The sequence below is a fragment of the Chaetodon trifascialis genome, chromosome 24, assembly GCF_039877785.1.
Source record: "Chaetodon trifascialis isolate fChaTrf1 chromosome 24, fChaTrf1.hap1, whole genome shotgun sequence".
In the NCBI taxonomy this organism is placed as follows: Eukaryota; Metazoa; Chordata; class Actinopteri; order Chaetodontiformes; family Chaetodontidae; genus Chaetodon; species Chaetodon trifascialis.
In genome coordinates, this window is record NC_092079.1 from 6,753,481 (window position 1) to 6,777,769 (window position 24,289).

Here is a 24,289-nt window from a genome sequence, read left to right on the forward strand (position 1 = left end):
GACCAGTGTCCAGACTGATGTAGCAGCAGGGGGACACAGTGATAGATGTGACATTTGGAATTCTTATCTTATATTCCAATGTTGGATCTGTGTATAAAAAAGTGATGAAACAATTACCAAAAAGTGACAAAATATGCTGTATTCACTGGGATACAATATTCTTTTTTTTTACTGGCGTGGCGATACCGCGACAATGTATGATCAAAGTCTCGCGATGTTTGGATTAATTACGTTTTAGATGCGTGGGTCAAGCTCTTTATCCATCCATGGTCAAGGTAGCTGGTGTTAGCCAGCGGCTGTCCGGAAGTAAGGAAGGTGAATTGCACTTCTGATGCAGGGTTGAAATATGGTTTACTTTTTATAAAGCACCTGTTCGGTGATGATAGCTCACAATAACCATATGTGAAATGTGCAAGTTATGTTTACGAAAACACAAGTTTAGTAGATATCCTTTGAAGGTGACTCGTTTTATTGAGTTTTGACCAAAGAAACATAGCAACGTGGAGTCACGTATGCTTAATTTACTATGATTTTGCACAAAGAGGAAAATACGTTTTCAGTTAATATATAGTCAAGTATCAATTCCATCATACAGATTAAGTCATATTTGGCGCATAGAGCAAAAAAACATTGACTAAGGTTTGTTAACTTTTATTTTGGCTTACCGGATGTTTTGTCTTTGTCATTCAGTCTTACTTGACTACTGCATGACGGCTTCATCTCAGCTTCAGCTGAAGAGCAAGCCGACATCAGCTGAGTTTGCACGAAGTATCATCCTTGGAGCTAAAATACAGGAATTTATCATCACGAAAAATTCAGCAATAGCATTTTACAGTTACGTTTAACTTTTAAGCCAATGAAATAACTGCCATCTGCCGTTACCACAGAAACAAGATAGAGGTAAAGGAGAAATAACATTACCTCAAACCCGGCAAACAAAGAGGTCCTTTTTTCAACGACAACATTTTTCCTCCATATTCTATAGTTATGAGTCATGTGGCCGTCGAAAATGTCCACGGTCTAGAGCAGCAGGTAAGCTACGTCGCTTTAATGTGTCTTGCAGCGTCAATAGATGAAACGTGTTAAAACGATGGGGATAAATGTTAGCTTGCCGGCTAGCTCAAAAACACTGCTAATGAGATGCTATCATGCTAGCTACTCTTGGGTGCGCTTCAATCCGATACTCACGTGACCAGTAGCGGCTGCGGAGAGGGGAACTTAATGTACGATGTGGGAAAACATTGATTTTCTGCCTTTTGACTGTTGTATTGTAGTTAAACACCAACGAGTTGTCAAGAATGATTTAAGCAAGCTAAAGTCTTGTGGTTGTTATCGTAGATTACAGACAAACTGTATGCTATAACAGGGAGCTAAATGAGCAATTCCGCTCGAGTGGCCCGTCGGCCTTTCGGTGTAAGCGTATGAAACGCACCCGTCAACTCTTATCCTCACTGCGTTTGTCTTGCATCTTGATACAACAGTAAAATGGAGGTATGCGGAGATGCAGCTAGCGGGACTGACACACAAGCAATGCGGCGTTTGACAGTTTGGCATACAGGCCTTTGGATAATACGCTGCATTGCACAGTTTTCATGCCTCTCTTGACTGCATCCCGCTTAAAAAAAAAAAAGAAGCCCATTTCTTCTGCGTCACCAGCGACGTAGTCCAACGTTAGCTGTGTCTGACTGGTCAGACAGTTGTATGGCAACAAACATGTTAAGAACGAAGCTAGGCAGTTTGTTTTTTCTTAAAATGAATGAAAATGAGTCTGCTTAGTGTGTTTTTCTGGTAATTTCTGTGTTTCTCCAGCTTGCTGTCCTAGACTTGGCTGCAGCAGATGGACAAGGTGGAGGCACTAACAGTAAGCAACCATGTTTTTGTGAGACGTGTTCAAACTTATCATTTTCTCTTGCTTGTGAATGTGCACATACACTCCCAGTCCTGGACATTTTACCTCCACAAATGATAAACCATGGTGATAACACTGATTATGGGTGTCATAAAAACAACATACAAGGAAGTGCTCCATACATTTGGAAGGACAGGAATGTTGACCATAAGGCCACAAAGGGAATATCTTTTATTTCCAATATTAATTTGACATAAAGTCCTGAAAGCTTTCCAATTCATTAAATGATGTTGGACACTGTCTCTCTCTGTCTGCAGGGCGATACATTCCTCCACATTTACGGAACAAAGACGCTTCCAAAAATGGTGTGTAGCATCAAGTTAAAGCTGTCCTGTGGAGTTTTCTTGTAAACAAACGCAAAAAGCAAAGTTATGTTTACATTCAGTGTTACTCACCACGACGCAGCGTGCAAGGCAGATTATTTTGCATTGTTTACATCCACGTTAGCTAGCTAGCGGTTGTCTTCTTCCCTGCCTTTGCCGCAGGGAAGAAGACATCACTACTTCAGTCGAGTGGAATAATGTGAGTCTGGTGCCAAGGTGTGAATTGGTATCGCTTCATGCTTGTGTGTCGAAGTATGCGTGCAAGATGCAAACAAACTGGGGTCCCACTTGGGAAAACATTGCTCCGTAATGCTACCAGTGGTCCAAAACTCCACAGGGTACCTTTATTAACTGCATTTGTTAGTGATAAAGACCACAGTTGAATCACTGTCTTCCTGTCCAGCAGGAAATGCCTTTGCTGCTGGGCGACAGGGTGGCTACACCATTGCACCTGCTGCCAACTGTAAGTTCATCTCTGAATTACTAAACTCCTTTTGTTCTTACTCCATGTTATTCCTTATTCAGTAAGTTTGCTGGTGTGTTATCTTGTTCTGACATCGAAGTGAAGACAGGGGCATTAAGTAATGTTTGATCTGGATCCACCATTTGTCAGGAGTTGTAATAATCCTGCACATATGGTGAAGTTGGACACTAGCATCATTTCTTTGTTTTTTTTAAATTATCATCCTTTTCTCCCTCTGCAGATGGTTGGGACGGGGGGCGCAACAACTTTGTTAATGGCTACCACGACAACCGCATGACTGCTGGCAACTCATTCAACCGCGGCCCACCTCGCATGGAGCGTGGCCGAGGTGGTGTTGGAGGAGGTTATCGCAGCAACAGGGGCGGCTCCTTCAATCCCATCAACCCGGCACAGCCAATGGGATTCGGTGGCTATGACAATAAAGGTGAGATTTGGTTTTATTGAAGGATACATGATAAACTTTTCCTTCTTAAATGTAATATCTGCTCTGGAGATGACAGGTCCTGTGTTCTCTTTTGAGGAAAAGCAAATAGCCTGTGTATAAACCGCTGATCATTCTATTAATCTATGCTGAGATTCTTTTCACCCAACTTTAAACTGGTCTCATCTAAATGTGTGCCCATGTCAGTCTTCTGATCAACAAAAGAGGCAATTGAAGTGGACATAATAGACTTATTGATTAAACTTTAAGTACATTTGCTCAAGTACTGTTCTTAAATCCAAATTGACGCTTATACTGCACTTCATCTCAGAGCCAAATAGTGGATCATTTTTTGTCTGACAGCTTCAGTTACTAGTTATTTTACAAATTACCATTCCTCACACCCTTTCTGTCCAATGAAAATGATGTATCTCCAAATGAGCTGATGAAAAGTGCAATACATGGTTCTCACAGGACAGCAACACTAAAAACAGATGATGATTTTAGAGATTATGATGCATTGCTGTAGTTTTATCTACCCAGCAGTAAATAAAGTAGTTAGCTCAAGCTTAAACATCTACAGAACTAAAACGAACATTTAAATGAAAGGAAAATGTAAAGAAAACAGAATATGATCATTTGCTAATCCTTTTTGACAGATATTCAAGTAGAATCAGTACAACGACAGTATATGTCATGTTTTCCCTTTTTCACTTCATTGATGTTGATAAATACGTGATTATTCTGGACGTGATGCTAGCACGTTTCAAAAAAGTTGTGACAAGAGCAACAAAAGACTGGGAAAGGCTCAGTCATTCACAAGCAAGGATGGGGTGAGGTTCACCACTTTGTGATGAACTGTGGGTAAACATTTCAGTAATTTAAGAACAACATTTCAACTAAAAGAAGAATTTAAGGATTTTACCTACAATCCGTAATATCTTCAAAAGACTCAGAGAATCCAGAGAGATCTCTGCACATAGGGGGCAAGGCTGGAAACCAGCTTTGAATGCCTGTGACCTTTGATCCCCCAGGCAGCAAAAACACCAACATGATTGTATAAAGCATATGACAGCGTGGGCTTGTGAATGCTTCGGAAAAGCGTTGTCATTAAAGGGTTTGTCACTGTAACTGGTGAAGACTCTGCCATGCAAAATGAAAACCATGTACATATCAACAACATTCAGAAATGCCATTGACTTTTCTGTCAAGGCACCAACAATGCTGAATGGTACATACAGGTTTTTTGGACAACCTGGGCTGCCATCCAGATGATGGCTTTTTCTGGGACATCCCTGCTTATTTTAGCAAGACACTGCCAAGCTGTGTTCTGCACGTGTTACAACAACATGGCTTCATAATAAGAGAGTGCGGACTCGACATGTAACTTCTTGCTGGCTATCGGGTAATGCAGGCACCATCAGTTTGAGTTGTACAAGCTTAAAGAAACACTTGGCGAAGGGTGTAAAAATCTGAATTGTTTATCTCAAACTAGAACTGAGGGGAAGTTAAAATGTTACAGAGGACAATTTGTAGAGCTGCTCCAGTGACAGATGCAAGACTTAAAAGTCAAAAATAACAACTTTGCTGCAAGAAGAATGTTTTTTGGTTCCCTCGAAACTGTCAGAGTGGCCTTAGACACATCAAAGAAAGAATATTTCATGGCTAACATCTCCCATATTTCAATGCAGACACCAGCTGTAGTCTTCTCCTGCATTAGTGAAACTATGTATGAAAAAGTCTTTATGTGGTTTTGTGTCCATTCTTCTGTCAGACACCGGCGGCTGGAACACTGCCAAGGATGCCTATAGCAGTTTTGGTAACAACCGTGGGAAGTCTGCGTTCTTCAACGACAGAGGCAATGCTAATAGAGGAAGGTAAGGAGATGAGACACAGAGACAGATGACTAACTGCTTCCACTATGCTTTTCTTTTGTCACTGTACTGAAACGAAGTGCCAGTTACAAAAATGCTAAATCCACATTATAGTATTTAAAACTGCAGTCATCTACACTCATATGACTTGTAAAGTTTGGAAAATATCCTCGCAGCATCACACATCTTTTCATCATTGTCTTTGTGCTCTGCTCAGGTTTGATCACGGTGGATTCGGTGGTGGCGGAGGAGGAGGAGGAGGAAACAGCCGCTGGGTGGAGGAGTCCAGAGATGATGGAGACTGGTCCAAACCAACACCACGTAATGAGCGCCTTGAACAGTGAGTCTGTGCTTTTGCTGGTCATTCAGGTGTCCTCCAGACACAGGAAGTTGGGTAATTTGAGAGCTAGAATGATTCATTGATAAGTCGATCTAACCCTAACCCTGAAAATAGACTCAGCAGTGAGTGACATTCATCTAAGATCATCATCATTACACCAAAGAAACACATGATGCATTTTTCTGAACATCAGACTAACGTGTTTGCTTTTTCTCCTGCCTTGCTCCTCTGTAGTGAGTTGTTCTCTGGCAGTAACACTGGGATTAACTTTGAGAAGTATGATGACATTCCTGTTGAGGCCACAGGACAGAACTGCCCTCACCACATCGAGAGTGTAAGCTACTGTTGTTAACCTGGGATCCAACAATTTGAAATTACGTATATATCGGTATATTTGACTGTGTGCATGCTGTGCAGTTCCAAGATGTGGACATGGGTGAGATAATCATGGGGAACATCGCTCTGAGTCGCTACACCAGACCGACTCCTGTCCAGAAATATGCCATCCCTATTGTCAAGTCAAAGCGAGACCTCATGGCCTGTGCACAGACAGGTAGGACACACACACACAAACAAAAAGTCATGTATTGAGGTTCGGTTTTTGAGATGATACTATAAGTAACTCTGCTGATTGTTGAGGATGGCTTCATGTCTGCAGGTTCTGGGAAGACGGCGGCATTCCTGCTTCCTATTCTCAGCCAGATCTACACTGAGGGACCAGGAGAAGCTCTTAATGCAGCTAAAGCATCTGGACAGGTCAGGAGATTTCCTCAGGATTCTAAAATGGACCAAAACGTATGGATCAGATGCATTTTTGTTGAACTATTGTGTGTTATGAAGACCGGACAAACAAATAAAACATTACATTAAGAAACCAAGGCCACTTCCACAATGAAAGCCTCTCTGGCTGCATTCCCAAGCAAACTACGCTCCTGCGGGGCCTGCAAAATTTGACAGCTACGGTAACTTGGAAAACAGTAATATGGCACGCTGAATATGATGAATGTAGTATTTTTCAAACCACAAATGAGACAAGAATTGGCAAGCAAGGGTGCTAGTTTCTAACTGTATGTTCAGTAGGTGTCTGGTGGAGTAATGGGAACTGTAATTCTGAAGGAGTCCACAGTCAGGGGCAGAGGCTATATTATGTGTATCTAAGAAAAGGCAATATAGGTCACTGACGAATTCACTGTTTATCAGACCTCAGACAAGAAAAGATTAACCTAGCTAGTGTACAATTTTTTTTACTGTAGAATGCGCTCAATTCAAAGGCCTTTAGTAATGTTAACTTAATGGCGAGGCAGCAACTAAAGGGACGTAATGGGAATGCGGCTGTCAAGGCTTTCGTCATACGGAAGTGGGCCTGGGTTCATCTAAAGTCGGCTGGAAACCTGTCCCCCAGATTAGTAAGTCCCAATAGCTGATGATCTGTACCGTGAACTCTGGAGCTCATATCTGAGTTGGACTTGGTTCCCAGACAGGTGAAACAATGTGCTTCATCTTGGGAATACTTGCCTTCAGTGATAAAACATCAACTGTTGTCAGACTGAACTGTTGCGTTGTCATCGTTTTACAGGAAAATGGAAAGTATGGCCGTCGTAAGCAGTACCCCATCTCCCTGGTGTTGGCTCCAACCAGAGAACTGGCGCTGCAGATATATGATGAAGCCAGGAAGGTAAGATAATCCTCAATAAAGCAGATCCTGTTGAGTGCATTTGTGTTGTCAGTACAGTCCAGTGAACACCCACACACTTGTAAGATTCCACAATCACAGTAATGTTCACTGATGCAGGAGCAGAGTGCCACCACCAGCTCTTTGGTTTGTCCTGCATTTATCTGGAGGTGACAGTTAGCTGATTTGTGGGTTAAGTCTGCAGTGAAGAGGAAGGGAGCCAGGAATGTTACCTATCTATATACTCATATGCAAACACATAAGCATGAAATCCTAAAAATATGGAGAAGCATTAATCCATATATTTCTTCAACCTTCTTCTTTGTAGTTTTCCTACCGGTCCAGGGTGCGTCCCTGTGTTGTGTATGGCGGAGCAGACATTGGCCAGCAGATAAGAGATCTGGAGCGAGGATGCCACCTACTGGTGGCTACACCAGGAAGACTGGTGGACATGATGGAGAGGGGCAAGATTGGACTCGACTACTGCAAGTAAGACAGACAGGAGGAGGCAGTGATGGATAAAAACTGTGGATTTTAACAAATTCATAAGATGTGTTTAATTGCATTTTCTAAATGTTGGAGTATTAGCGTTACATTGAAGGGTGCCACCTCTTCCTCTGTTCTTCATTGCAGCTACCTAGTTTTGGATGAGGCAGATCGTATGCTGGACATGGGATTTGAACCACAGATCAGACGCATTGTCGAGCAGGACACAATGCCACACAAAGGCATCCGACAAACCATGATGTTCAGCGCTACCTTTCCAAAAGAGATCCAGGTACATTTGCAGCACTGCATAACACAAATCTCAACTGGGTGCTGTAATAATTTAATCCAAGATCAAAAAAATCGCACAACATATCAGAGTAACCCAGAAACGTTTGCCCAGGTACAGCCTGAAGAAGCAGGCAGTTCATGCAATGATAAAGACAACAAACCTGTTAAGTTTAATTATAGAAAGCCGTTTCTTCTGCAAATTACCTTATGAGCACACCACAAGTTCAGAGATCATGTTCATGGACACGTTCTCTGCTCCCCCTCCAGATCCTGGCCAGGGATTTCTTGGAGGAGTACATCTTCCTGGCGGTGGGCAGAGTTGGTTCCACTTCAGAGAACATCACTCAGAAAGTGGTGTGGGTGGAAGAGAGTGATAAGAGATCTTTCCTCCTGGACCTGCTCAGTGCAACAGGTGAGGCAGTCACATAGCAATAACAACTCCGTTACTGCACATGTACAGACACAATGCGGTTTTGTATCCCCAATCTTTTTTCCATTATCATATTGTCGTCCCCTCCATCCCAGCCAACATGTTACTGTGTGTCTCTTTGGTACATCAGAAAAAAATGAAACATACAGAGTTGGTTTTGGTGATTGAGTGCAGTTTACATGTTGGTGGTTTGGTGTGGTTTTATCCCAAGTCATCCCCAGCGAGGTACAGGACAGTACTGGAGACAACATAGAGAAACCTGGTAAGATCTTCAATGGTGAAACTTGTTTCTGTCATTTCATATTTGAAATAATTTTGCTTGCCCTTTAATGTTCTCTGTGGATGGAGAATCCTTTGTTTATTCATTTTTTTTGGTTCTGTGTACCATTTCATGGGTCAAGTTTGCGAAGCTTACATCAAACATGCCTGTTGTATTTTTTTATTAGTTCGAGTTTTTGTAGCATTTCTATGTACAGAATGTTACTGTGGTGTCATCATATCCGACCCAAAGCCTTGATAGAGAGAGTCTGGTTAGGCTGTAATCTCAGTAGCCAACAAGTAGTGTTGTCATATTTGTTAGGTACTTGAGACGGTTTCATTGCTCATTTTCCACAGTATTGATCCGCTGGTACAAGCTTCGCCGTGCCCACATAGCCCTGCCTCCTCTCAAGCACTCACGTTACTACCGTCTCATTTGCTTCGGCTGGATGTAGCTCACGACAGGCCGTGGTCTATTGAGGGTGTTGTTCTAGTGTTAGCTCGGTGTTAAAGATGGAAAAGTGCAGAGTCTCCACAACTGGTTTTGGTTGACAAAGAAAACGGCAGGAGTGCTGTTTGGAAAGCCAAAGGACACAAGCAAGCCCGTGTGCAAGCGACGCTGCAGAGCAATGCCAACAAAAGGTGCAAACGCAACACATTTAGCAAAGCACCTGAATGACCGCCTCGCTGACCTCTATAATGAATTTTGGGAGGTTGGCGATAGCTCCCATTTCAACATCACTGGAACATTAAACAAGATGGCCCAGTACACTGCTGTTGATCAGTGTGTTCAACAGCTACTTGTAATTGTCAAAGCTAAGCTAATTCCCCTCAGAGCTAACAGGGCTGCAGAGCTTCAGTGGAAGGAAAATACTTTGACTGTGATCAGAAGAAATTAACATGCATGCTGTTGTGCTTAACACCAGTGGTGGAAGAAGTATTCAGATCCCTTGCTCTCTTGTAAAACAAGCAGTATCACACTGTCAAAATACAGTAAAAGCCTCCCTTTACCAGTGTGCAAGTATATCAGCAAAATGTTCTTAAAGTATCAAAAGTATTCCTGCTATGAATATGATGCTTTTGGATTAATATTACTGCCGCTTTAATGTGTATGTTGCATTTTTCGACTGTATATGTTTGACTACTTTTTATGGTAGTTTAGTCTACAGCATTAAACAATTTTCTATGTTATAAATATCCTTTAGTAAAAATTGGATTTCCAGTATCCTGACAACACTACTAACAAGTGGATATAAATGTGGGCCTGCGCCTCATAATCAGGTCGTAATGTTCATGGATCAGGAGCGTTGAGGAAGAACTATGACCAAACTCTTTCCATCGGTGGCTCTCGTCACATTGCCTGCACAACAACACAATGCTGCTGATGCTTTTCTTGTAATTTTTGTTTGTTTGTTTTAATCCACTCTGCACTCCCTGCTGCCTGACGCACTCTTTTTTTTTTTTTTCTTTTTTTTTTTAAATGTGAATAATTTAAACTGATGAAGTTGAATGTTATGAAGGGACACCTGCATTTCACGGCAGGGACTGAAACGGCCTTACCAGTAGATGCATGATCTGCCGGGAGCGCTGAAAGAGTAATGATGTCATTATACACAGATGCATTTATCTCAAGACTGTCAGAGTGATTCAACATCTTTTGCACCGACAGCTTTTTCTTTTTTTTAGCTTCAGGAATCACTGTGTTATTATGCTCCCTGACGATAAAACATTTAAGTTTAAGCTCTCTTTGTGTCAAAAACACATCAAATTATGTGAAAATATCACAAATCTACTTGCAAGCTCACATCATTACACAGTGTTGTGTTTATCTCTTGGAGTCATAGCAAGATACCTCAATATATACATTTTCTGTGCCGATTGTTCTTGACCAAAAATTGATTCCTCATGATTTTGGTCACCCCCTGACGTTTCGGCTAGTTTGGATTAAAAGGAAAAAGACCTCGTTCATAGAATGCATTGGCTACAGCTTTGCAGTCTTCAAAATCTGATGGTTGAAAACAGCACAAACTCCTTTAAATCGGCCGCCATGATGTTCCACTCACCTTTCATGATGAGCCTCACGAGTATTTTCTCTTGGTCCATCAGGAAAGGACTCGTTGACTCTGGTTTTTGTGGAGACCAAGAAAGGTGCTGATGCCTTGGAGGACTTCCTGTATCGTGAAGGCTATGCCTGTACCAGTATCCATGGCGACCGCTCCCAGAGAGACCGAGAGGAGGCCCTGAACCAGTTCAGATCAGGGAAATGCCCCATTCTGGTGGCTACAGCGGTCAGTATAAAAAAAAATTCTGTTAGATACACAGATGACATAAACGCTAAATTACGGGAGAGATCTTTAAGCAATCTTTATAATCCACTTTATAATGTTTCTGCTCTTTTCGGAACAACTCAGGTAGCTGCTCGGGGTCTGGACATCTCCAACGTGAAACATGTCATCAACTTTGACCTGCCCAGCGACATAGAAGAGTATGTCCACCGTATTGGACGCACAGGACGAGTTGGAAATCTGGGTAAGACTACAGCTAATGTCATGTAGTGATATGAACCTGATGAACCTAAAATGAGGTTAGACTCTAAGCTTTTTGAGCCACACCTCACAAAGCTGAGATTTATTGCTCCTGTTCTTACTTTATTTACCTATAGGCCTGGCCACATCGTTCTTCAATGATAAAAATGGGAACATCACGAAGGATCTGCTGGACATCCTGGTCGAGGCCAAACAAGAAGTTCCCTCCTGGCTTGAGAGCCTGGCCTATGAACACCAGCACAAGAGCAGCAACAGAGGACGTTCTAAGAGGTACGCATACGCAGGGTCTCCTCTTAATTAGTGCATATGTGTGTGTTTTTTTTTCATGTGTTTATGTAATTTATGGATCTCAACCCGTCCTATGTTTTGTCTAGATGAAATTGATTTAGAAAACGTGTGTGATCTTTACCACAGGTTCTCTGGTGGTTTTGGAGCACGTGATTATCGCCAGACAGCCGCAGGAGGCAACGCTGGAGGGTTTGGAGGACGTGGAGGTCGCAACCAGGCAGGACATGGAGGAAACCGTGGCTTTGGAGGAGGTGAGGATCTGGTCTGAGGATATAGCTTGTGCTGCTCATGATCTACACAGCTTTAAGTTAGAGGAGAACACCGTTGTTGAATTTTCTTCTCTATTTCCTTCCTCTCAGGTGGTTTTGGCAACTTCTACACCAGTGACGGCTACGGAGGCAACTACTCACACTCTCAAGTTGACTGGTGGGGCAACTAGGTTCCTCCACCCTCCCTTCACTCATCCCTCTTTGTTCTTGTCCCTCATCCTCATTCCCTTCTCCACACTGTCGTCTGCACCCCATCTGTCTCTCCGATCCATTAACCCCAAAAGCCCTCGTGCATGTTATTAAGGTATTTATACTCATTTATATAGCCCTCTTTACATCCTTATGTATTCAAATCTTTTAATTCCTCCTCAGATTTTTCTCCTCCTTCCATCTCCGATGTCATCTTCACAGTCCCCCATCCTTTCTTCTTTTGATTTCATGAATCCTGGTAGATCTCACCTCTTTAAAAAAGGCCACATTATAAAGGGATTATTCAATTTGAGTCAGTTGTTTTTCAACACAAGCCACAGATTTTCTTGTAAGCTTCCAGCGAGCAACATCCTTTGGTTTCAGTGAGGACATTTTGGACGATTTTCCCTCTGTGGCACATTCTTGAAGAGCAGTAACCAATTCCATAAAATTCCTTTAACTCCCTAGGATTAGATGGACTCTTACGATTTCCAGTGAGTTTAGTCCGACAAAATGGCCGTAGAAGGCCAGAGAAAATCCTTCTTTTGTTTGTTTTTTTGCTTTAGATTCGAATTTTGGCCTCATTGTGTTTTTGTCTGCATTTACCCAAAGCCAGCCAGCTATCCTGTGTACCTTCACATCACCTTTGTATGTAACGCATGGCCATGTTGTAAATCACCGGCCAAACACTTTTCTAAAATATAGCGCAGAGATGGGCAAGATGTCAAATCTAAGCAAAATATGTCTGCATATAATTTTAAAAATGGGATCTGGCTGCAGCTTCTTCACTTGATGACATGACGGATACTTCAAAGTGGCCACAGAAACAGACAAAAGTTTTTGTTTTGGTTTTTTTTTCACCTTTCTAAAACATACTGAAATATTGATTTACTGAGATTTGAGAAAGATGTCTAACAGAGAGAAGGGACAAGGGGCTGGACAAACAAATGTCCAGTCAGAGGGACACCAGCAGATATTGTGGCCCATTAGCAATGATGCTAGCAAACAGTGTGGTTGTTTATATCACAACCACAAACAGCATTTTGTTTGTTTGAAACAAAACATAATAGAGGATCATTTGTTTCTGTACTGTGCCTTCAAGAATTTGAACTTTGTCTCTTATTTCCGTTGTTTTTATTGTCATAATACATAACTGGCTCCAAGTACTGGCCAACTGTGACTAAAAGGAAAAAAAAAAAGAGTATTTAATGTCATGTATGGGTTTAAACATTTTTTTTTCTTTATTTCTATTTGGAAGGAAACAAACTAGGCTTGAACTAAATCAAACCTTGGCAAAAAAAAAACAACAACTAAAAACTTAAGAAAAAAAAAAGCGAAATAAAAACTGCGATGTGGAAACTCAAAGCAATTCCTTATCTGTCTATTGGAGGTCAAATTCGTCCAGACAGTCTCGAATGAACCGATTCCAAAAAGCATATTACCACTAGAAGCATATCTAGAGATTCTGTTGATGTGCGCTCATCCAGCGTGGCCAAAAAGGCTTTTATTAGCCAGTGAGCAGAGATACCAGCTGTGGTTTTATGCTTCTGGGAAACCCGAGTCCTACTAATTAACCTATATGTCACATCTACAGCTCTGGTTTGAGCTTGAGTTTGGGATCCTCAAAGCCATCTTGTCACTAATTGCCGGGTCACAGCATGTTCACAGCCGCTGAGAAAGAACGAGGTGGAGCTGTGCAGCAGCAGTCATGTCGTGTTACTTCTCCCTGTCTAAAACAGCTCACGAACAACTCCACTGTCAGTTCTGCAGGATATTATGAGCCAAAATGAAAAATATTCACAGTCCAACATCAAAAGATGAGTCTTGTGCCTGTGTCACCGCATCCAGCAGCGACGTCAAAGCGATGCTGCGACATTTTTGGAGTGTAAAGATTTGAATCACCGCATGGCTGCTGCTGGAAACAACAGTTACCGTATTCCACCATTGGCTGTGGCCGTTCAGCTGTCTCTTAGTGCCATCATGCTTTTGGGGAAACCGACTCTGCTTCCACCACAAACATTGAAATCCTTGTTTGCCAAAAGCCTCTTTCAAAGGGACACACGACTAAAAAACTAAAAGAGTTCAAAAAAAATTCTCGCTCACTCTATCCTGGAGAGTTACATGAAGAGTCTTTTTAAAATTCGTCATTCCAGTTTATTCGTTGGGTGTTTTTAAGATGTTGCGGTCAGGGATTCGAGTAAAGAATTGGATAATCGAGCCGAACTTGTTTCACAGCAGGGGCAGCTGGTGCTTTTTAGAGCATATGATGCCACTTTTTAACTGTGTCCATTGGACAGAACCACAGGAAAAGGCATCACTTACTTGGTTCATGTGTTGGAGGTTTTAGATTTCTCCCACGCACCAAATAGAACGACTTAGCCCCTGCTTAAGCTTGCAGGTGCAGGTTTTCCCATTCGTCCTCTTGATTGTGTTCTCTTCCTCTATGCTCATGTAATGAAGTCCATTCAGTGTAAACCCACACACCAGCGGCACGAGCCATTGCAGGCTGATGCTGTTGTTCTCTTTCCCACTATCAACATGTGCCAGCTCCTCGGAAAAGCAGCAGTTTCATCACAGTAATTCGCCGGAACGGCACATTCTTACTTATGCTGCCTCTGCTTGCATGTCTGTATTGTTAAAGGAGAGCACAAGATGAAGGACAGATAAACAGACAGGAACAGAACTGAAAATCTTTGGCTGCAACGTGCAAGAAGATCACATTTTTTGTAAAGTAATCGATGCCTGATTCCTGGTTTGCCCTGCTTTGCCCTGCTGTGGAACCAGGCTCCAAGGGGGCAGCTGACATGCACCCAGGACCATGTCCATGTTTCATCCCTGATTGAATTTCTAAAAAGAACTCCAATGTACATTTGGATGGTTCAGTGGTAGAGGTCTAATCCCCCCACTGTGTTAATTAGTAGCAGAATACGGCAAAAAAAAAAGCTCTGTTGCTACCTGGTGGGAAGAAAAATTGCTCTTTTTCATCAGGGTCTTAATTTGTTTTGTTTACTTGAACAACTTAAGTGAAGTAAGAACACAGATTAAATGTAAATAGTTCAACAGTTCCACTGAATAAGAATGTGAATTATAAGTGAAACAACACTTGAGGTGGAAAACATTACGTTTGATCACTCGACGTTGGACCAGGCGCTGTCTGGTGAGCTGAGCTCAGTGGGCAATTTGAACAGTTATTCTTTAGAGGTATTATTTTCAGAAAATACACACATGTTGTGTTCACACATCCATAAACCAATAAGGGGAATTTACCAGGTAATGCTCACAAAGCAGATTTCCCCCAAATTGCCCACTGGCTTTGACATATGACAAGGCTGGGCCAAGACAATAAAACATATGCAAGTGTTGTTGTTTTTTGGTCAAGGAGTTAATAATGCCAAGCAAATAAATACAATTCTACAGAAGGCTTTAGTTATGTTAGATCTCTCCAATATTTCCCGTCTTCTATGATTTTTAGACTTTTTAATCACAGGTCCCGTTTGGGTCAGTTGTAAAATCTCTTTTCCTTGAGTTGGTAGGGAGGTTTGGGGAAGTAGTTTCATGCTGAAGGACGCAGGTCAGATGCACACAAGCTAGCTTCTCGATGTCTTGGTGAAAAGCAGCGACTTCTTGTGTTGGTTCACCTTCTAGTTGTTAAAATGAGGGGCCGGTGAAAGGGGATTCAAATCGATGATGCTCCGTTCAAGGACAGTTGTCGTAGGATGCAGGGATAGAATAAAAGGCGAGAGGCAACACACTGGCCACTTTAAAACAAAGCAGAAAATGAGTAAGCATTTTCTTTTCGCCTGCTGTTAAAGTGCGGTTGAACATCGTATTGTTGCTGTGGTCCAACTTGCGGTCGAATCCCAGCTAAAGCTGCTATGAGCACCATTGAAAACATTGATTCAATTGTTGACCAGAACTGAGTTTTAGGTGTCCCAGCAGATGATTTTATCACCTGTGAGAGTTTTTCTGTGGCCATGATATGAAGAACACTTTAATTTGTCCTGCAGCAATGGTGGATAGTCTCCATCCTAGATGTCTTAAGAACTGTTGCTGGTCCGTATGAAGGGATAACCAGCAGGAAAGCAGAAATCAGCAACAGACAATACTTTTAAGATAACAGTGCAAATGACAATCAATTATGAAGGCTTTGCTTCGTTTAAATCACCAATCAGCAGAGCTCTTTAAAGTTCCCATGAGGTCAAAATTGATGCTTCGGTATTTTATCACATTATGTCTTGCGCTGTGTCACCTAAAGACGAGTATCTGGCCCAACAATGGCTGGATGGCTGAGGCAAAACACACATCCAGCGCTACAGGCTGCCGTAAATCAATATCCACGACAACTCCCTCCCAGCTGCTTTTTAAAATCTTATTCTAAACAGAAAACACATAAATATGTGCAAGCGAACAGCACTCTGCTGCCTATCTCACGGGAACAGAATAGTTTTGGGGGACCCCTTTACTCGCCGAGCTTTTCTTGTCCGGCTCTCTTGTTGGCTTTCAGATTTTAAACATGCGCGTCAGCCCTGTGGGGTTGGATCTGCACATGATGAATGCCAAACTGAAGTTGAAGATACACTCTCTGATTTTGTGACAGTGTCTTAATTGCAAAGTCTCCACCCAGATAAGTGTTTTGAGCTCAGCACAGATGAATGCATTTGTGCTCTGAGACACTCTTTCAAAATCAGAGTCCACCTTTAAATATTGACTGAATTTGAATGCCTGAATTGTCAGCTGACACTCGTATACTCCCCACATGAACGGGGATATTGTCAGCATTTGTTACTTGAATCCACGACTGTTGCCAACCACAAACTTAGTATGCAGCTCGCACAGTCTCTTACGTTTTAATAATAGCTCCTGCACCCTAAATTCCAAGGCATACTTTTAAGAACGATACACAGCGAGAGCTCAAAGCACTTGGATGAACCGGGTTCAGTGTGCAGACGTTGATGTGCCTTCTAACAGCCACTAGGGGGCAGATAGACTCATTGTGAATTATGAAGGAGACACTGAGCAGGTCGCAGGTGATAAAGATGCGAGAAATTACCGATGTAGTACAAGATATGAGCTGATTGTGGAGGACTGGTGGTGCAGATAGGAATCTGCAAATTCTGCAGCAGGGAATCATGTTTCAGGTTTACCTCACTTTTCATCTTGTTTATCTTTTTAAGTCGTGTTCAGAGTACACACATATATGCAATGTACTTAGGTCTTTTACAATGGCAGATTATAGCTGCCCGCTCTAATTACTGTTTAATTGTGTTGGAGCAACACTTAACTACCACTGTGCACCAAACCCCCATTCCAACTCATCACAGTGCCCCCTGGGCTTCTACAGTAAGTGCAATAGAGATCAGTTCCTCGTGGCTCGCTTTCACTTTGCCGTCACTGGCACAAGTGACATCAGCCCCAATTCTGACGCGTGCACAGTGCCTTGAAATGACTGAATCGTGTTGGTTAGGGCTGGGTATTTTTCAAGATGAAAAGTCCAAAGTATTTTCGAGGCCGTTTCTTACAAGATAGGACTACAGTAACGGGTGAAAGTGAATGCATCACTGCGGTCATTGACCCCAGAATGGCAAACTCACAAGCACTGAGCAGAGCAGGGTACGTTCACCATGAAAAAACATGATTCAGAAACAGTGAAGAAGTTGTTTTTACTGGCTGATAAAAGGAAGAGATGACAATTTGAATTCCTGCCACTGAAACTTGGATTTTAATGTCACATTTCTGAGTAAAATCCTCCATATTGACTGTTCATCCTGTTCAGCGACGCAGCAGGGCTCTGTGGTTGGACTTGTCGGGCGGTCAGTTAGTCTCCTACAGACTGATTTTGGGATGAGGATGAATTCCTTAATGACACCGTCAGTCGACATAACTTAAATTTCTCCAACACATTGGTTTATGGCCACATACCTGCAAAAACAACGCCATCACCATCCGTCTCATCTGTACTTTGTCTTTAGCACTACTGAGCAAATGCTAGCATGCTAAATGAAGTGCTGAATGGCTGTAGAAGCTCTGACTGTTCGTCTTGTTCAAGTGAGTTGTTTGTTATCACGGCTTTTCTCATTGGTCGGCAGCGGTGTTAGGCGAATAAACACATATCCTCTTCGTTAAACGAGTAAATGTCACGTTTGTTTGGACCATCGGCCTTACTTTAATTAGTTGACCACGCTCAGTTTATTTCCAGCTCTCGTTTCGAAATTCAGCACTTTAGTTTTGGGGGTTTTGAGTATTTTCAAAACCTTTTGATGCCTTAAATTCAAGGGTATACCCAGCCCTAATGGAGCAGATAGTGAAGTTGGTTACACTGTATACAGGAAAAATGATTCTGCATCACTACAGTAACTAACTTACCAGCAGGAGTGCTTCGATTGTCAGCGAACAATTTAATGGTGCTATGCTCCCATTGCTGCGGCCTGCAGGCCCCTCTGTTGTAGAAAGACTTCAAATCCCGCCGAGTTTTTCCAGAAAATACTTCAGTTCCTTCGTTAAGTCTCCATCTTAAATCTTCTACGTATCCTTCAAAACCTCTGAGAGGTGTGAAGGAGTGAGTGGGAGCGTTTGAAGTGTAGCGCAGCCAGGTGTCAAAAAGAGAGGTTTCTCCACAGCTGACTGTGTGTGAGTGAGTGAGTGTGTGTGCGCGTGATGTATGGAAATGTTCTTCAAGATATGAAACCGTTTTTTTGGGACCAGGTGGAGTTCTAGTTAACAGCAACTTGTAAAATTCAGCTGTTTGCACACAGAGTTCTCGAGTCTACTTTCGCTGCTAGTTTGTGTAATTTATCAAGCCTTTTTGGGGGAAATATTTATTTTTATAAGCTTAATACGAAAGTTGATATTTTACAAAGTGACTTGACCAAAAGACAGTAAACAAAAACACTGGCACTTGAATGTTGAATGTCATTGGTATGAGTGAAAATTTCTATTTTTCTGGGGTAGTGTGAGCTTTTTAATGTTAAAGATGCAAAGTGTCGGGCTTTCTCTTTAAACGTGTCACCGGAGCAAGCTGGGATGATGTAGGAATGCAGAAATGTTTCAAAAGAAGAACAGAAATAACTGTCACTGGTGCCAGAACCGCTTCAGATCATCTGCCTGTCATTAATCCCAGTACACTAACTCTCTGTAGGGCCAATGCAAAGCAACACACGCTGCATGCACATCTTTTCCTGTTCAACCAGACATCCCCAGAACAGTGCAGGGGCCCCTTCCAAGCAAAACTGGACCCTGAATCCCCTTTGTTCATTCATGTTTTCCTCAGGATGAATTTAACACTATAAAACGATCCCCTGGCTTTTCATCTGGCACCATCATCAGGTGAAAACCATATTTTATCCAGAACTTTGTAAATCTGAACATGCTAGCACTCTGAACTAAGACGGAAATTCAATTGGGAAACCATTTATAGCCAAAATAACCAGCTGGGGATGTCAGCTTTGGGCTAGTCCAGGCATTTAAAGAACTTCAAACAAGATACTTCATTATATTAATGCAACAGTTGTGTAAATCCACTGTTCTCCTAAAGCAGTTCTGCCCATTGAGAAGAGCACCGCAATATAAACATGGCGAAATCTGATTGACACACTCTCATGGTCCAAACCGCGCCCTCTTCCCATCGTTGACTACAAAATGTAAAGGTGTGCATGTTACATGAGGCCACAGTTGATTTCCAGTTGATGCCACGGTGACATGTTAAGCGAAACGTCCGACACGGGTTACCTTTAAAGTCACATTGGACTCAGTATCAGATCCACAAACCTGTTCGTGCGACGGGTTCCATTGCCAACAATGATAATCAACCACAAACAGCCATTTTGAATTGGCAAACAAAATTTGAGACAACACCATCGTATATGCCAAGGTTTGGATTAAAATAAAATTAACAAAACGCTACGATCAAAGACATTTTGTAAAAAAAAAAAACATGCAGTACAAAAAACAAGTGTCCAGATTCTCTCCAAGTCAATGTCGTTTTTTTTTTTTATTTTGATTTTTCTCTTTCATTTTGACTCTTTTACACTTTTCCTTCCCGTTTAATACCCTCGTTGTGAATGTCTGGCAAGTGGTGATCTTTAAAGTCTTCATAACACAGAATTAACTGTGGTTCTATTGCTATGTTGTCGTGGTTTGCATATTTTCAGGCGTCAGGTGTGTTGACGCTCGTTCGCGGGAGCTTCTGGCCAATCAGAAATGGGGGAAAGACGACCTGATGACGTCCCTCCAGGTGTCTTTTACACAAGTGACGAGTTCTTAGTGCAGCTTCCAGCTGATCCGTGCCAGTCCTGGTCTGCCTCTTGCATGAGAATATGACATTGCAGCTGTTTATGTGTTTTCACTGTAGATCCACTTCGCATACACACTCTGCAGCTCTGCCTGCAACAACAACAGCTTCAATGGACCAGAATGCAATGCGGTCCCAGCAGAGCCACCATCAATGACAGATCATAGATACAGTACATGGGTCAATGATCACACATAACTTCTCTTTGTAGGCAGAAACACAGCGAACAAAGCAACACTTCATTTTACTTTCCATCCAGTCAACTTAGAGACTGAATTGAAAGTCAAAGTGTTGTTGCCATTCCTGACTGGCCAGACCCCTCGATGTGGACGCGCAGCACCTCCAGCCTGGTAGTTAGCATTTGCTTTATGTATTAGTTTAGCGGTTGTGCACGAAGAGGAGCACTGCACGAAGAAGATGAAAAAAAAAAAACTGTGCATCTATTCTGACCACAAGTTTACCACAAATAAAGGTTTGGATTTGCAAATGTAACCACTGCGTCTTCTTCGTCTTTTGTGTGCCTTTGAGAACACATGAAACACCTCGAACTTATTAAAATCATGTTTATTTGCAGTTAAATACATTTCACAGAATTATATGAAAGACACCAGTTCCCTTCTCATCCTTTTTTCCCTTGAGTATCTTAAAATGAACCAAAATCCTTGTGCTGATGCTGCAGTTTGACAGAAGGCAGCGATGGATGAAGCCGCATCGCACTTGACTTTTCAGTCTCCTGAATGAATGTGCATGCTGGTCAGTTGTTTCTTGTATTTTTAGCCTTAAACATCTAAACTATGTGCTTAAAAAAATCCAATTGAGCAAAATAAGACCACTTGAGTCATTCATATAAAGATAAAGTGCATTGATTCCAGAGGAAGCTTTGGTTGCCGGAGGCTCTGCCTGGCACTTCAAGGCCTGTTGGTCCAACAATCATTTAGAGACAGAAAACAGACAGTTCATATGCTCAGTGTTTGGGAGTTGAGCTGTAAATCAGCCAGAAAAGCCTTCGCGTTACACAAATGTCATGTGAAATAAAGCCACTGCTCCGTGAAGCAGTAGAGCACAGATGAGCCCGCTCATTTGCTGGTCGCTTTTTCAAGCTCGTCTCTGATTGGTCCTCGGTTCTCAGTCGAGTCTGACCAGAAGTCTGGGTTGTCTTCATACCATTTGACTAAAAGACACACGCGCAAAACAGTTAACAGCACACGTTATACAGAGGGAACATCACATTTCTACATCTGCTTCTATTTATATTCACTTAAAGAGACAGTACGCCTTTTGTGCATTGAAGCTGCTGTACCAGTCTGTCTGATGCCTTCAGGCCAGGACACCTGAACTCTCCATCCCAGCTGCTGCAGCTTCTCACATTTGATGGGATAGCGCAGGTCAACGCGAGGCCTGCAGAGCAAAGGTCGAAGGTCAGTGCTTGATGTTTCAGGTGCAAATGGGTTTCCAACGACTCGATAAGCCCCAAGAGGAAAACATGAACCCGTCAGTCACCACCTGCACTGCTTAAAGTTAAACTGTCCCACTGGCCTGAGCGAGGTTTAAACACCTTTTAAGGTTCTAATACTTCCATCTTCTTGAACTAGTTTACTCACCTGTCAGGCACAAACTCGAGCCAGTCGTTCACCTCAGAGTCTGGCACATTCTTGACCTAAAAAACACAGTTTTGAGAAGTGTTTAACACGCCTTTCTTTGCAGTCACTTCCATGTATTTCATGTATTCTCCGATATGTTTGAATGAAGAGATCAGTTCCTAAACCCACCATCTGAACAAGTTCCCTGGCCAGTTGTATGATGGGAATCTCATAGTCTGTCCCAACATTGTAGATTTCTCCCACAATCCCTCTCTCCAGAACCAGCAGGAAGGCGTCGATGGCGTCATCCACAAACAGGAAATGGCGGGATGTCGGGAGGGTTCCCTGGATGGTGCTGCGGTACAGGTGAGACTTTGAGGAACGAGTTTTGCTCTGTTTTTCTCTGAATGTGCTGTGTCAAGGAAATCCTGCAGCTGGATGTCAACGACAATGTCTGACAGCAAAACTCTTTCAAAATAAAGTTCAGACAACCCTACCATTTCTTGTTCATTTGCAGGAGGGTGAGAAACCTCGGGATGACCTGAAAGATCGAGAGGATGATTACTGCGTGATGCTGTGGTGTCGATTTTAACATGAATAACATCTTGTTTTTCCGGTGCAGCACCTTCTCAGTGTACTGCCTGGGCCCGTAGATGTTGTTGCTTCTGGTAATGATGACGGGAAACTGGTAACAGATGAACAGAGCAGTATGTCATACACAGAGAACTGTTATCTGCAGCCCTTTTCAATGCAAGTGTTCAGTTTCGGATCATTTCAACTTCTTAAAAACCCGTTCATTCATGGCACCTTATATTTATCCCAGTAGGATCTGACCAGATACTCTGCTGCTGCTTTAGTAGCAGAGTATGGGTTGGAGGGCCTCACTGGACTGCTCTCATCAAACACCTGCAGAGGACAAACACGTCACTAAACATCTCAAAAACCCATAAACTCCTCATGATCACCCAGCAATCAGCTGAGCCGCTGTTCTCTGACCTCATCCAGGCTGGGTCCATACACTTCATCCGTGCTGACGTAGATGAAGCGCTGCGGGTGGCGTCGGGCCTGATGGGCAGCTCCCAGTAAAACCCTGGTTCCATCGATGTTGACGCGCTGAAAGGTTGCTGGGGTTTCAAAAGACGACTCTGAGCGAAGGAAAGGAAAATGAACGACGACGTCAGAGGTCAGTACTCTTGACTTGACTGAACTGGGCCTGATAAATGAACAGAAGAGCAAAATTAGCCTTACCAACATGCGTTTTGGCCGCCAGGTGAAAGATCACATCGATGTTTTCTGTGTTGAAAATGTGATTCACCAGCCGTGAGTTACACACATCTCCCTGTTGAGGAAACAGGGAGATTTAAGTCATTACACAATGCACTTTTAGCTGAGATCACGATGTCAGAGGTCACTTCTTCTCAAAGTCAGGAGCTCTCACTCTGATAAAGGTGTAGTTCGCTCTGTCTTCAACACTCTCCAGACTCCTGGGGCTGCAGCAGTAATCCAACTGGAAGAAATCAGACAATACAAATGAGATCAAGCCACTTTTTTCACATGCAATACCTGCTCACGGTGTTGGATTTGCTCAGAAACAGAGTGACAGAGTCACACCTTTACATTTTTTGGGGACAAGGACAATGTCAGCCAGGCATATACACACAGAGGAAAGACTTACATTGTCCAAGTTAATAATTCTCCAGTCAGGGTGTCTGTGGACCAGTGAACTCACAAGATGGGAGCCTCTGGAGAGACAGATGTGGAGGTGGAGAGACGCATGAAGACAAACACGACAGAATCATTTCATCTACTGCAGTTTTCACAGGTCTTCTCACTTAGGAACACGATCTGAAACATCTTGCAGTTTTAAACACAGTAAATGCATCGTACATTGCAACACTATAGTAAAATAAGATACAATTTTTGTCCCCTCTGCCATAACGGTGCTGGATCTATAGCCTGTTAATAACGAAGCACTATGTATGTATCCCAAAGTAAAGGGGGAAAAGCTGTGATAGTTTGGCTTTAGCTGCTTTCGTGTAACATTAGTAATTGAAGAGCGAGAGAAGTCGTTGCCTTATGAAAGTGAACTATGATATCATAATAGACTATAGAACCGTCGCATTTATTTGTCGATATGCAGCTATTCATTAAACGAGCTCACATGAATCCAGAGCCTCCAGTCACAAGAACCGTCCTGTCGAAATCCATCCTCTGGTTGTCAACACAGCGCCGGCAGCTGTCAAATCAAATTCTCCTCTCCTATAGATGTGATAAGGACATCTTTCTCGTTTTATCGGCCTGTTAACAAACTGTTAATACAGGTAGGTTAGTACAGAACTTCCCTATTTCCTGCAGTACAGTTGATGCATTGTGCAATGCACGACCGTCGTTGACCGTCTCGTTTTACGGCAGTGTTGACACGTTGAAAATGGGCGGAACATTTAATCGCATATGCACTAGTTTCTGTTCTCTGATTGGTTGTATAATATGACGGAGTGAAATACGCACTGTTTCATTGTGTGAACTCCAAATCAATCAAAGTGTCAACACCGCCCACTTAAAACGGAACCGTGTGAAGTGAGCTGTAATAAATATGTTACGTCCGGAAGTTATTTTCAAAATAATAGTGTTTAGTTAACATA

At 42.5% G+C, this 24,289-nt stretch overlaps 2 protein-coding genes across 7 annotated transcripts; one reads left to right on the forward strand and one right to left on the reverse strand.

Moving 5' to 3' along the window:
* The first annotated feature begins 681 nt into the window (after window positions 1-681).
* On the forward strand, window positions 682-19,731 carry LOC139327789 (ATP-dependent RNA helicase DDX3X-like). 5 transcript variants are annotated; one of them, XM_070957758.1, is made up of 20 exons: window positions 682-1,032; window positions 1,810-1,861; window positions 2,167-2,214; window positions 2,639-2,695; window positions 2,937-3,140; window positions 4,912-5,014; window positions 5,229-5,351; window positions 5,586-5,685; window positions 5,769-5,904; window positions 6,010-6,107; window positions 6,928-7,026; window positions 7,352-7,512; window positions 7,657-7,801; window positions 8,068-8,212; window positions 8,442-8,492; window positions 10,595-10,776; window positions 10,900-11,017; window positions 11,151-11,304; window positions 11,449-11,573; window positions 11,682-19,731. In XM_070957758.1, exons 1-20 carry the CDS (start codon window positions 988-990, stop codon window positions 11,759-11,761), a joined length of 2,226 nt encoding a protein of 741 aa, XP_070813859.1. In that variant the 5' UTR covers window positions 682-987; the 3' UTR covers window positions 11,762-19,731. The 5 variants fall into 5 exon arrangements, with proteins under 5 accessions (XP_070813859.1, XP_070813858.1, XP_070813861.1 ...); XM_070957757.1 differs by having other exon boundaries at window positions 689-1,032; window positions 2,636-2,695; XM_070957760.1 differs by lacking the exon at window positions 2,167-2,214 and having other exon boundaries at window positions 703-1,032.
* Window positions 16,150-24,060, reverse strand: LOC139327791 (dTDP-D-glucose 4,6-dehydratase-like). Of its 2 annotated transcripts, XM_070957764.1 has the most exons (12): window positions 23,809-24,060; window positions 23,323-23,389; window positions 23,086-23,154; window positions 22,896-22,986; window positions 22,644-22,792; window positions 22,455-22,553; window positions 22,273-22,332; window positions 22,145-22,188; window positions 21,837-22,002; window positions 21,669-21,724; window positions 21,368-21,465; window positions 16,150-21,238 (listed from the first exon to the last, which is right to left on the reverse strand). In XM_070957764.1, exons 1-12 carry the CDS (start codon window positions 23,853-23,855, stop codon window positions 21,144-21,146), a joined length of 1,041 nt encoding a protein of 346 aa, XP_070813865.1. In that variant the 5' UTR covers window positions 23,856-24,060; the 3' UTR covers window positions 16,150-21,143. The 2 variants fall into 2 exon arrangements, with proteins under 2 accessions (XP_070813865.1, XP_070813864.1); XM_070957763.1 differs by having other exon boundaries at window positions 22,145-22,332.
* Between the last annotated feature and the right edge of the window lie 229 nt (window positions 24,061-24,289).